The sequence below is a fragment of the Cavia porcellus genome, unplaced genomic scaffold, assembly GCF_034190915.1.
Source record: "Cavia porcellus strain 051 isolate PalLab524CR breed Dunkin Hartley unplaced genomic scaffold, mCavPor4.1 scaffold_14, whole genome shotgun sequence".
NCBI classification, from domain to species: Eukaryota; Metazoa; Chordata; class Mammalia; order Rodentia; family Caviidae; genus Cavia; species Cavia porcellus.
Genome location: NW_026947497.1, coordinates 64,661,064 through 64,674,065, shown reverse-complemented (window position 1 = coordinate 64,674,065; position 13,002 = coordinate 64,661,064). Strand labels below are relative to the sequence as shown.

Here is a 13,002-nt window from a genome sequence, read left to right as displayed (position 1 = left end):
CAAAACTCTGTGTCAAAGCCCCCCCAAAAAAGTCTTAACTTCACCTTTATTTTGGGGGATATTTTAGTGGGGATAGAATAAAATGTTGGTATTTTTTTCTTTGTTTGCTATAGTTTGGATAATTTTTGTTACCTGATCATTGAGTTTTAAATTTCAGGTATGTATTGTTTTTAAATAGATTATGCATCTCTGCTGACAAAAAGAATCTTTTTATCTAAACACCACATGGCAATCATCCTTAAGTTCCTTTTTGCTAAATCCAGTGTTTGTGCTTTCTGGTGTCTCTGTTTTTGGTTGATCTTTCTAGGTGTATACCAAAATATTGGTGCTCCAGGTGAAGGGATAGCAGTCAGTATATGCAGTTGCACTGTCCTTTGTGATGTTAAGAGCATGGAGGAGGGGGATAACTGAGCTATATCTGGGAACTTTGGTCAGCCTTGTTCTCCTCCTAGAGTACCCCACCTCTGCTGCTGTGATTTTTCTAGTCCTTTGGATTGAGAGCTTGGCAGTCTTAACTGTAGAGCCAGGTTGCAGAAATTTCTGTTCTCCCTTAAAACCTAACACCCTACATCCTACCCTGTACATATTCAGAATTTGCCAGGTATTTTGAGGTGGTCTTAGCTTTGTGTTTAAAGTCCTTCAAGCTTTCCATCAGTGGTAGCCAGGAGTTGTAAGACTTACTGATATGTTTGAGATTCAGGTCTCTTGGGTATATGATTTGCACATATTTTCTTACAATCTTTAGTTTGTATTTTGACTTGATTTTCTTTTCCAGTATTGGAGATTAAGCCCAGGGTCACTTCTATTCTGAGTTTCGTTCTGAAAATTCAGTGTTAGGCTTTTCCCTCCCCCCAGGGTTTTTATTTTGTTTTGGTTTTGGTAGTACAAGGAATTAAACTCGGGACCTTGGTGCTTGCCAGGCAGGCACTTGTGCCGTTGAGCTACATCTCTGGCCCTTCTTCAGGTTTTCTAGAGACAGTCTTAGGCTAGCCTCAGATTCATGGTTATTCTCCTGCCATAGCCTCCCAAGTGCTGAGATTATAGGCATGCACCACAATGCCCAGCCAGGGTCAGAATTTAGATCCATGATCCAGTGAATTAATTTTTGTATGATTTGAGTTATGGATCCAGATTCCTTCTTTCCTACTTGGATGTCCCATTGTCCTGGCACCATCTGCTGACCAATCCCAACGCACCTTTAGGCTTCATTATGGAAGTATTGGTGGACAGAGAGAAACAGGCAGAATGTATGATCACCCTCTGTGCACTGTTGGCCACCATTGGTTATCAGCCTCCTGGCCTGTCTTGGCTATTCCTGTTTGCATTTGATCTACTGCTGTGAATCATCGTTTCATTCTTAGCTTGAGCCTTTGACTTTCGGAGGTCAGCACCTCTGTTTTTCTGGACAAGAAATAGAACACATCCTCCAGTAGCATGTGTAGGATATAAACTTTTGAAGACCTTGACTTCAGACATGTTTTTTTTGTGTGTATTTTTAGAGTTGATTTAAGTTGCATGACATTCTAGTTTGGAATTCATTATCCCTCAGACTTATGAAGACATTTTACCATTGTCCTCAAATACCTAGTTTTGCTTTTAAGAATCTGGTACTTCAAAATTTTTTTTTAATACAGTGGCCCCAAAAGGTCAGTTTTATATTCTATGGCTACTACAGTATTTTCAATTTTAGAGAAATAATCAAATAGACTGTTTCCTCCAAATAACTAAGATCTGTAGAATTAAGCATTCATCTACCAGCATATGGCCCATTAATACATGTGATCTTTAGCATCTTGCTCTTAAATTTGCAATCTTAAATTTTCCCTAAGTTCTTATTCAGAAACATAGTGCTAACAGTATTTTTCATTTCTAAGCAAATGCCAAATGGCAATAGCTGTTTATAGGAGCTCAAGAAAGACCCAATGAGGAACCACCCAAGACAGCATAGTTAGAAGCCACCAAAGATTTACCTTCATTAATTCTTTCAGTGTCATCTAACTTTCACTCTGCTGAAACTAATTTTTTTATTCAGGTAGATTTCTAGCTTCAGAGATCTTTTTCAGTTTTTGTAAAGAAAATTTTATCCTAAGTAGTTCATTTTCTATATTTTTCACCCTTTTCTTAGTTGCTTATTCTCTTTGAGATTTTCCTAAGCATTCTTTAAAGGTTGTACTGTCATTGTTATGACAGTACAGTATGATGAGCTGCAAGTTGTGAGATTTCACTTTCTGCATCCCCAAACTTATGCAGGACTTCTGTATATATAAAACCGTTTTGAAAGCTTTATTTTCTTTCAGCAGATCAGCTAACTTGACCTGAAGTTCAGATACTTTGTTCTATAATGCACTAATTTTTAGCACTTTTGCAGAAAGAACCCATTTTGTCACAAGATCAGGATCTTTCCCCAGTGGCTATCTATGGAGATTTTGGGCACAAAATCCCACTCAGGCCTTTATGTTAAGGGCTTGGTTTCCTAGGAGCTTAGCAATGTTCTTGGTTATCTGATTCTTGTATTCTACAGTTTTTCTCCCTAATATTTACAGGTGAAGGATTGACTGGTGATGACTGGCTAGAAGACAGTAACAGGAATGATGTTTGTTTTACTTTCTTGATCGCTGTCTGCACTTCTTGCTCTTTCCCCCGTAACTTTGAAAAATGATCTCTATTCACATAATCTCACACATTCATGACAATACCAAAGAGCATTTTCCGAGTCTTCGTATACTGGTGATAATATTTCTGCATAATTTATTTCTCCACAAAAAGTCTGTAGCCCGCAATTCATATGGACCATGGGAAGATCTACTTTATTTTCTTTGTGTTGTCCAACACAGGGGCTACTGAGCCCTTGAAATGCAGTCAAAATTGACATACTCTCGGCTGGGAATATAGTTGCGGCATAGCACCTGCCTGGCAAGTGTGAGATCCATGAGTCTCCTTAGGTCTAGGCTTTGGTTTCTTTTTAGTAATTTTGGCCCCTTTTCAAGTCTACCTGCACTGTTTCCTTCCTTCTGTTCCAGGTCTCTACCAACAGCCCTTCGCCTGCTCTCCTAACAGGGCTGCGTCCCCAGGGTGGGTTAGCCTCCTTCCGGCTCTCCCCAGGGCTGGCTCCTGGCTGATTCCTCCTGTGTCCCCACACCCTTGCACCCTTAATCACCCATGCCCACCCTCAAGTCATCCCCAGCCTGCCCTCCAGAACCCAGCATAAGGCTCAAACAGGAAGCCCAGTTCAAATTTTTTATAACCTGATTTTGTTTGTTTATTTGCCTATTTGGAAGTTTATAGAATTTTTTTCTGTCTTACGTTTTTAAATTTCCATTGATGACCCTTTCCATTTGAAAACATGACCTGCAAGTTTTTGTTGTTGGTTTTTTGAGACAAACCTATGGTGACTCTTCTATACCAGCCCCCTGTGTGCTGGGATAGTAGGGTTGAACTGCAGTTTTGAGAGGACATATTTTGTTTATTTAGTAATACATGAGGATGTCTCCAAAGTCCTGTGTAAATCTCAAGAAAATGTATTCTCTCCCAAAACCATGAGGTTTCAAAGAATCAAACATTCATAAAAATGACCTGTAAACCAGTGTTATCCCTGTCAAATGAAGGGTTTCTGGTGGCTGACTGGCAGAAACGAGGAGAGGACTTTCTCTGTACTTGGCCCCTTTTTGTGGCATTTATGTCATGAATAAGTATATTATTTGAAAATACAAATTTTATCACTGTACACTGCTGGCAGGCCTAGAATTACGTCCTATTTAAACTTTTGATGTCCTTGGTATTGCTCATGGTAGTTTGAGGAGGCATACGATCATAAATGCTATAAAAGCCTCCTCCGCATTACCTCCTGTTTATATTTCTGAATGTTCTGTAGTCAGGTCACCATAACTTGAACATAAAACTGCATTTCCCATTTTTAGCTGTGAAGCTGAAAACAAGGTAAGGTTCTCCTCTTGGTGTCACATCCCAATTTAGCTCCCAAAGCTCGTGTTTAAACTCGGTAAGCGAGATAGCCACTCCATGCTGCTGGTTAAGGGGACACAGGATAGTATTGGGAGTGGCCAGGTGATGTCCATAGCAGGTAGAACTGGCCCCTGTAAGTAATCGGCCCTGGCCAGATATGAGCAGCATGGTACCTACCACCTTCTTTGTCCTGCTTGATGGGCACGAGGCGTGAATAGGACTCCCCATCAGGCTTATGCAAGAAAGGGACATCTTTGCTGTTTACTTTTGTGGGTCTGAACTTCTCCTCCGCCTCTGGGTAAAGCTCTCTTCTCCCCTTTCCATACAGTCTGCTCAGAGCAGTAAGAGGCCTCACTTGCACCTGGGAAGGTGGAGGCAGGAAAGGATGATAGAGAGGTAGGAGGGGAGGGTGCTGCTTCCTGGTCCTGCATGGTCCAGCACAGTCCTAGGTCACCCTCCCCTCCCTAACAGGCTTCTTGAAGGGAGTGTACAGGTGGATTCCCTTAGTCTTCTGAAAAGGTTGAGTTACTGCCAGAAATTTAAGGACAGTGATGTTTTTAAATTGAAATGTTTGATAGAAACATACAAAGTGGGCATCTGAGGTACATTCTGACTTGCAAAAGTTCTGCTGTGAATGGCAACGTCAGCGTTTTATGTTTTTAAACAGTTTTACTTACCTGAATAACATGAATGTCCTTTTGCCCTTAGCACCTGGCTGCTGTGGAAGAGAGAAAGATCAAGTCTCTGGTAGCTCTGCTGGTTGAGACGCAAATGAAGAAACTAGAGATCAAACTCCGGCATTTCGAGGAGCTTGAAACGATCATGGACAGAGAGAAAGAGGCTGTAAGTAAGGGGATGCACTGCGGTACTTCAACACCTGACACCTGGCCAGTGCTCAGGAAGGCGAGTAAGATAATATAGTGGTGGCCTGGTCCATGAATCTCTAGCTCTTCGTCTTCAGTTATTTTGTCTGATTTGTCTTTTCCAAAGGATTATTGATAAGCCAGTGATTGTAAAGAAAAGGAGCTGTTTAAAGTAGCAAGACGTTATATTTATTAAAGGTGGGAAAAGCGGTATGTTCTACAGAGTATGGGCCAATCAGAGTGGAAAAAGAAGTGCACTCTGCAGGGAAAGAGCGTACAGAAGCCCCAAGGTTGATGACTGCCATCACTCTTACCTGACATCAGGTATAGGTCATCCTGTCAAAAACCTGCATGATTTCAGGCCAGATCAAGGAACTAAAGCTTACAGCCAGACGTGGTGACACACACCTGTAATCTCAGCACTCGGGAGGCTGAGGCAGGAAGATTGCAGCGAGTTCGAGGCCAGCATGTGCTACAAAGCGAGTTCAAAGCCAGCCTGAACTGCATACTGAGACCCTGTGTCAAAAAGCACCTCCCAGAAAGGAACCGAAAGTAGTGGTAGCACTTTCTGATTTGGGTACCATGCACTGGGTCTGGAAATTCTTTTTCTGGGCATGTAGCCTGGACCTCCATGATTAACAGGTCTCAACCACTTGTACATCCTGCTGGCCATGCTCTAATCTGCCTCATTTTTTTCCCTGAGAAACCTAAATCCCCATGATTCTTTCTGGACTGCTGAGGATTTAGAAGCCTGTATCTCTATGTAGCTGTTTCCAGCTGGAAGGAGCCAGAGCCCTACTTACTGGCAATTGTGTTCTCTCCGACTACCCTGGGATGTTGTGGTTCACTGGCTAGGTTGGAGAAAGTTTAACAGCAACAACAAAAACCTGGAGGAGTACTGGAGTCTTGTTTTTGAAGAGGAGCTTCAGAGGTTCACAGGAGTAGCCTTCTTCTTTTGGGTGGTCTTTTTTTTCCTCAGATGGTTCAGGTGGGGTTAGCTTTATCCCAGGACGTCCTGGGTCACCCGGGGTTCTCTCTGTGAGATGGAGATGTCTGTGGATAGGCATGCCAGAGTGCTTTGGACCCCTTCCCTCCTCTTTATCAGAGCAGGAGGTGGGGGTTTGGGCTGGCCTAGCCCCTTTCTGGGAGCAGGGACAATCCCACAAGTGTTGGATACTTTGGCTGCCTGACACACACAGCTGGGCTCAGGCAGTGGTCTGGTGCATGTGCGTCCCCAGTGTCCAGTTTCATATGGCAAGAACTCTCTCCCTGACTTGCTTTGGGTTTTCCTTTTCACAGGTTCGCTGAAAGCATTGCCAGTTGCAGCAGCCATAATTTTGACCCTTTTTTCTCAGTCCATCTCTTTTTGTCCTCGTAGATCCCAGCTGTTGAACACAAAAAACACTGTATTCAGCATTTGGATCATAGAATTCTGGGGGTATAGCAAGTGACCTAGATAAATTAGATACCTCGCTGCAGTAGGTCAGAAGCAAGGGTCAAAGTTTGAAACCCGTCTGCGTAACTACCAGGATCAACCATTCTTCACATCATTGAGTATCTGCCTCTGAAAGAGGAACCTGGACTCAACCTAGAATCTCTACTCATAGACCTCTCTATGGGTAGGACAAGCTTTGAGTTAGAAGAGTAAGAAACTTCTTAAGGGTTTTTCTCGTGAGAACCCCAAGAACAAATCATTTTCAGATGTCTTTGCATTGCTTGGTTGTTTCCTAGTGGCCAACCTAGGCAAGGCCTCTGGCCTGTTGCACTCCAGTAACTCATCGTAGACCAGCTGGATGTGCCCTGGGCACTGTGCCACAAGTACCTAGCCTTAGTCCCACTGCTTGGGAAGCTAGGCAGGAGGACCATTAGTTTGAGACTAGCCTAGGCTATGTGGTATGAGATCAGTCTAGACCTCAGTGGGTAAGACTGTCTCCAAAATTAAAGCACCCTGGGTTCAGATGACCCTCCAGCCAGCTTCACCTTTCTGAATGACTGGGATTGTAGATAAGCACTCCCACAGTGGCCTTGTTGTTTTCATCATCATCTTTGTTGTTTAAATTGTTTAAATTCTAACCAGCACATGCAAAATCGTGTATAAGATAGTCTCTGAATAAATCCCAAAATGAAGATGGAAAAATGCCAAGTTCCCAATGTCCAAGGCCACTCTTGTGTGAATTCTTTGATGGTCTGTCTGCCTTTTCTCACTGCATTTAGTATTGGATTCATGATGGCAGAAAGGTCTTTGTGCAGGACAGCCCCTAGCCCTACCTAGTAAGCATCAGTACCTCAGCAGTGTTCGTTACTTACGGTTCCCACAGCGCTTACTGACTGAGAACAAAAGGCACCATTGTCACAGGAGTGTGAAAAAGCCCCCAACAGGAAAGCTGGATGTCTCATGTCACCTGAAGTGGGAGGTCAGGTCCTGTCTCAGTCAAGAAATGCATCATGCACTGGCATAGTGTCTGGCACAGGGCTAGTGTTCGTTAAATCCGTTTTCAGGCCATTCATCAGAGGCGTGTTGAAGGGTTTCGTATTTATCAGATGCTTTTGGCTTTATGCACATACATGAGGTCACTTACTACACTTAAGTATTATTATAGATTTCCAAATTTAGTCACCAAAAATGATGTGAGGAAGCCATAAACAAGGAAACACTGATTGCTTCAAGTGTTCCATGTTAGAATCCAGTGGTGACCCTGGATGAAACCAGCTCTCATTTCAGCCCAGGGCCATGCAAGTTTCTGTCCATCCGTCTCTTGTGAATCTGTCAGGCGATTACTTTGGAAAGGGCAGGCTAGCCGGCCATCAAGACTGAGCTCACCACCTAATTCCCCTGTGCCCACCACAGTCTCCTGCTTCACTTTAAAGTGCCCTCTGCTCAACTTCCACCCTGTGGGGAACGTGGAGCTTTAAAGCAAATGTTTAAATGTTTGGTTCTCCCACTAAATTTCCAGAATCAGATAGGAAGTTTCTTTTGTTCTCTAACAACTTAAACTCAAATGTTATTGGTAGTTTTAAGTCTAGTGACTCATGAGGATCTAAGCTGGAGCCAGGCATACTTTCCCACACGTGTAATACCAGCGCTGCATTATAACACAGCAGGAGAATTGCAAGTTGGGAGTCCCAGCCTGGGCATTTTAGTGAAACCCAATCTGAAAATGTTTGGGGTTTAGCCCCTTGAGTACTGGGGAACCGGGGTGGTGGGGGCTAAAATGGCAAAATGTTGAATCTCCCATAGGTGTGGTGACTTAAGCTGTGATTAGTGCTCAGGAGCCACTGTCCAGGTTCTCTCATAGTGTAATGCACTGACGAGGGCCCCTGTGGAAGCTTCAGAGCCTACAGGGGTTGACATAATGGAAAACATCAACTTCAGGTCAAGGGAGGGCACCTGGCTGGCAGAGGGCTGGTACCAGGCTTTTGGGACACACGGTAAGGAGCAGGCTTCAGGCCTGGCTCCTGCTGGGAGCTGGAGCTATGTGGAGGGAACCAGAACACGAGAGTGTTGCCCGAGCATTTGAGTGGTTTAAAGAAAACAAAAACTGCTCTGAGGCCAGTGAGGATTCACCTCAGGAGTACATGTCCTCTGAGTGTCTGCAGTGCATTTGACTGGGAGTAGAAATTGAGTATCTTCTGCAAAGGAAGACACGCTTAAGGAAAGTAGAGGGTGGATTAGACATCAGCACATTAAGAGACTGCATACTCTAAGGTAACAGGCAGCAGCAGGTCAGAGGAGGAGACAGGATGGCATCATGGTCAGCTCAGATTATCAGGAGCTTCCTGGGGGTAGGTGTTCGATCTCATTATAGGGACAGACGAAATCCTGAGGTTCAGAGAGAAACATGATTGCGTAGCAGACCAAAGACTCACCCTGCCCATGATGGCTTTTGCGAAAGAGACAATGGGTGAAGTCTGCTGTCCATTCATTGAATATTTGTTTCTAATGTGTAGGTTCAAGGCTTAAAGTGGTGCATAAAAGCCCAACAAAGCTCTGGGCCTTGTTGGAACTTCAAGTAATGAGCATGTTAAGGAAGTCATGAGTGTTTGCATGCTTGATATGTATGTGTACATGTACTTTATTTTATATTGTAGATAAGCATGTTGCCAGCCACCCAGGGCTTGGAGGAGCTCAGGATCATTGGGAGGGACATGAGGTTTAAGAGGTGCCCTCAGAGTAGCCCTTATTCAGAAACTGACAGTTGGTAGGTGAGCATAGACACAGCAACTGCGGAGCCCTGGGGTGGGAGCACAGCTGGTCCATGAGGGAACTGTGGCACTGGTGGCCAACCTATGGCCTGCGTGTGCAGCCAGCTGTTGTTGTAGACAGATCTGAAAGGTTCAGCATCATTCAGTGAAGCTGAAGCATAAATGAGGCAGGGGAGTTAGGATAGAAAGAGAGAGAGAGAGGTGCCCACCTCATTGAAGTCCCTGTGAGCCATTGAGTCCTAGCTTTACTCTGATCATAGCTCAGTGTTGGAGCCTACATGATATCCTGGGTCCCAATACCCCCACCCCAAAAGGAAAAGGAATGCAAAATGATCTTTCTAACTATTTAGCAGATCAGTCTGTCTACTTTGTGGTACAAAGAACCTTACAAGGTGGCAGGGTCAAGGCAGTGCAGAGAGGCAGCTCTTGGGGCAACCTGTGTGAGGTGGGACTTAGACCAGGGTGACAGCAGCCATGGAATTGAAGGAAGCGGACCAATTTCAGAGATGGGACAAAGAGACATCCTCACAAACAGGATGTGTTAAAAGATGTGTTGAGCTGTCCAACACACTAAAGAGAAACAAAAAGTGCATTTCCGGGCCGGGGATTTAACTCAGTGGCATAAGCACCTACCTGGCAAGTACAAGGTCATCAAGTTCGATCCCTGGTACTAAAATAAGAAAAAAGAAGTGAACTTCTGGCTGTTCCAAGGGATTTATATTTAACTGTTTTCTGCACATTTGTAATAACATATGTGCTGCCTGTCACGTGACTGAACCTGTCCTTGGATGCGTGCCATAACCTGAGATAATTGTGTTTGAGAATGAGAGCCACTGAGACGCAGGTCAGCTCTGGTGCTCGAGGATTTGCAGTGGCTCATGCAGCCAGCCCAGGTAGCAAGGCCAGGTCCCCAAGATGCTCCAGTGCCGCTGTTTCCCTCCAGAAGCAGGGGCGGAAGTGGCACCTTGCAGTTGGTTTTCCTTTCTCAGGTGTAATGAGCAGTGGATTTCTCTGTTTGGGTCTTTTTGCTTCAGTGAACACCTCCATCTCCAGCACCACACACTGAAAATGAAGGTGCGGTCACCACTTCAACTCTGAGACAAGCCATTGGAGGCTGTGTGTCTCGGCAGGGATTTCAGTCCTTGGGAGTGTGGGTAGATTTTTGTAGCCCTCTCCATCTTTCCTACTCCTCCCTGCTTTACACAAGTGGAGGTTGGGAGAAGAGGTTTGTGTGAACACCACCTGCACTTGCAGCTGTGTCTGCACTTTGTGTCTTGATGTTCCACTTGGATGCGGCTGCTCTGTCCGTACACAGTGCTGGTGGACAGGGTGCCCGTTCCAGGGGCAAATGGGGCTTCAGAGCAGGGCTCTAGGAAGCTTGCTGCAAAACTGGTTCTGAGCCAGACTGGAGTAAGGAGAAGGTTAACGGGTCAATTGACACCTTTTCACGTGAGTAATGCATGCTGTACATGTTAGGTTTGAGACTGTCGAAATGGAAAAGGATGAAATGAAATCAAGATGTCTGTGACACATGACTAGGGGAGTTTTTAGGGTTTTTGTTTTTTTTTTTTTTTTTTTTTTGTCTTTTTCATTTTTATCGGTACCAAGGATCAAACTCACGACCGCCTGCTTGCAAGGCAGGTGTTTATGCCGCTGAGCTAAATCCCCAGCCCCTGGTTGTATTGCTTTTGCAACTTGTTTTTATTTGCCACTCAGTGAGTCTGAGACAATGATATACCAAATGTAATACCTTCATGAGTGTCCTTAGGCACACTTTTATACATTGTCCAGGACAGATTTCCAGATTTCAGATCACCAGGTCAGCAACTGAGTACATTTAAAATACACACGATGCCTCCAGGTTTTGCTAAGTGATTCTTGGTGCGTGTTCTTTCTGGTCACTGCAATGGCTGATGTGGTCTTCGGCTGACTCAATGCAGGCGAGGTGAACAGCACAACAGGACTGTTCTATGCTGCTGCGCTGGGGCCACAGGTTGCCCTTCCTTTGGGACTTGTGGCTCCTGTATTGAAGCTTTAGCTTAAATGGGTTTTCTTTCAGGTGAAAGTATGTGTGTTAAGTCCTTTTTAATTCTTGTAATTACTTTCTTCTAATTACTTTTTAAAACCACAGGTAACGTTCAGAAATAAATAGGATAAGTGAAGTTAGTTCCTATTGTACCTTGCAAAATCAGGCAGATTTTCCCCCCTTCCCATCATCCAGTGACAGGCTTTTTCTTGGTGTGTAGCCCAGGCTGGTATTGGATTTTCAAGTCTTCCTGCTTCAGGCCCCCGACATGCACCACCACACCCAGCTATCCTACCATCCCCTTAATAATAGATTTTATTCTTTGCAAGGTTAATACCTTGATGATGAGGTTAGTCCCCAAATAAATGCTCTCTGGCCAGGCGTGGTAGGACATACCTATCATGCCAGCACTTCAGAAGCTGAGAGCAGATTGCCACAAATTTGAGGCCAGCCTGGACTACAGAGCAAGTTCAAAGCCAACTGAACTCCATAGTGAGACCCTGTCTCAAAAAAAAAAAAAAAAAAAAAGAAAAGAGAAAAATCTCTCCAGTAACAATTCAGCTGCTTTCTAAGGCAGTTCTTGACCTCACTTCTGTGATTCTTACGGAACTACAGCACTTGTGCCAAGTCATCTAGGCTAGTAGTGACTCAACCAGAACATATATAAGAGGTCCGTTTCTGGCAACCCCTTAAGCCTGGCCTCAGCAAATTATCATACAGTTTTAAATTTCCTAGAAATCATGGTTATAAGAAAGCAAAGCCAAGAATCTATAGTCAGAACCTTTAGACACCTTTTAAAGATCATTGTCTCCCAAACATCTCACTGACTATTCTTCCTCCAGGACTGGGCTTCCAGAGAATGCTCTTGTTATTTGCATCATCCATCTCCCTGAATCTGGCCAGACACACCCGCCTCCTCTCACCCTCCCTAGAAAAAGAAGCACCCACACCAGTGTTTGGGGGCTGTGTGGTGGGACCCTGCCTGGCTTTGTGAGCCAGCTAACCAAAACTCTGGGCCTGGGTTATAACCTCCACCTCTGTGCAGGCCTTCTTCAGGGCCTTGACATGCCTGCCTGTCCCAAGACTCCCTGCCTGGTGCCCCTGCTGACCAGCAGTGCTTTTTGCTTTGCCTCCCGGGTCACTTCTCAGGCTGCTCTGCCAGCATCCCAGATTCTTAGGCTAATTTACAGGCTTATTCCATGTAGTCTTGCTACTGATAGCGTACAGTATTTATCCATAGAACTGTTAACATTTCCCCAACCTAAATACATAGGGATAGTTTTATTTCCACAGAAATAAAACTGGTGAGCCACACATGTAATTAAAATTTTTCTAGCAGCCATATTGAAAAACTTAAAAACAAGCAAAATAGGTTAATTCAATAAACAGACTTTTTTTTTTCTTTCAAATTTTGATGTGTCCTGTATGCTAACAGCACGCCCCATTTCAAGTGCTCTCAAGCTGGCTGTGGTATGCACAGCAGGAGGACAGGGCCCCTCGGGGCAGGTCTCACTGTGGAAATGATGGGAAGAGCCGCGTAAAGAAACAGGCCTCTGACCTTGCGCTTAAAGTCCTAGATTTATTTTGAATATTGAAATACAAAGATGCATGTACAGTTTTATTTAGACAACTAAAATACTCTGTGAAATTGTCACCCAGTATAATTTGGGTACTTAGAGCTAAGATGTACAGTGGCACTGACAAAGTCCTATGTAGAGAAATACCTTTACAGCTAAGGCCACACCAACTCAGGATTTTTCTCTGCTGTTGTATTCTAAAATAGACAGTCAGCAAAAGTATCCCGTCCAGAAGAGAGCACCTGGGGTTGTCCGGTAGACCTCTTAGCATCTGACAAACCAGTGGAAGGGCAGGAGGCATTGGTGTTGTCCCAGGGCAAGTTACAGATATCCTGAAGATGGAAAGTGTTTTTATACACAGTGTCTAAAGGCC

At 44.3% G+C, this 13,002-nt stretch overlaps 1 protein-coding gene across 1 annotated transcript in view; it reads left to right on the top strand.

The window, feature by feature from the left end:
- Smarcc1 (SWI/SNF related, matrix associated, actin dependent regulator of chromatin subfamily c member 1) overlaps positions 1 to 13,002 on the top strand; it is a 133,017-nt gene that overhangs the window by 105,218 nt on the left and 14,797 nt on the right. Inside the window, exon 25 of the mRNA XM_003477042.5 lies at positions 4,669 to 4,803. Coding sequence (XP_003477090.1) covers positions 4,669 to 4,803 — 135 coding nt within the window. The remainder of the gene's footprint in view (positions 1 to 4,668; positions 4,804 to 13,002) is intronic.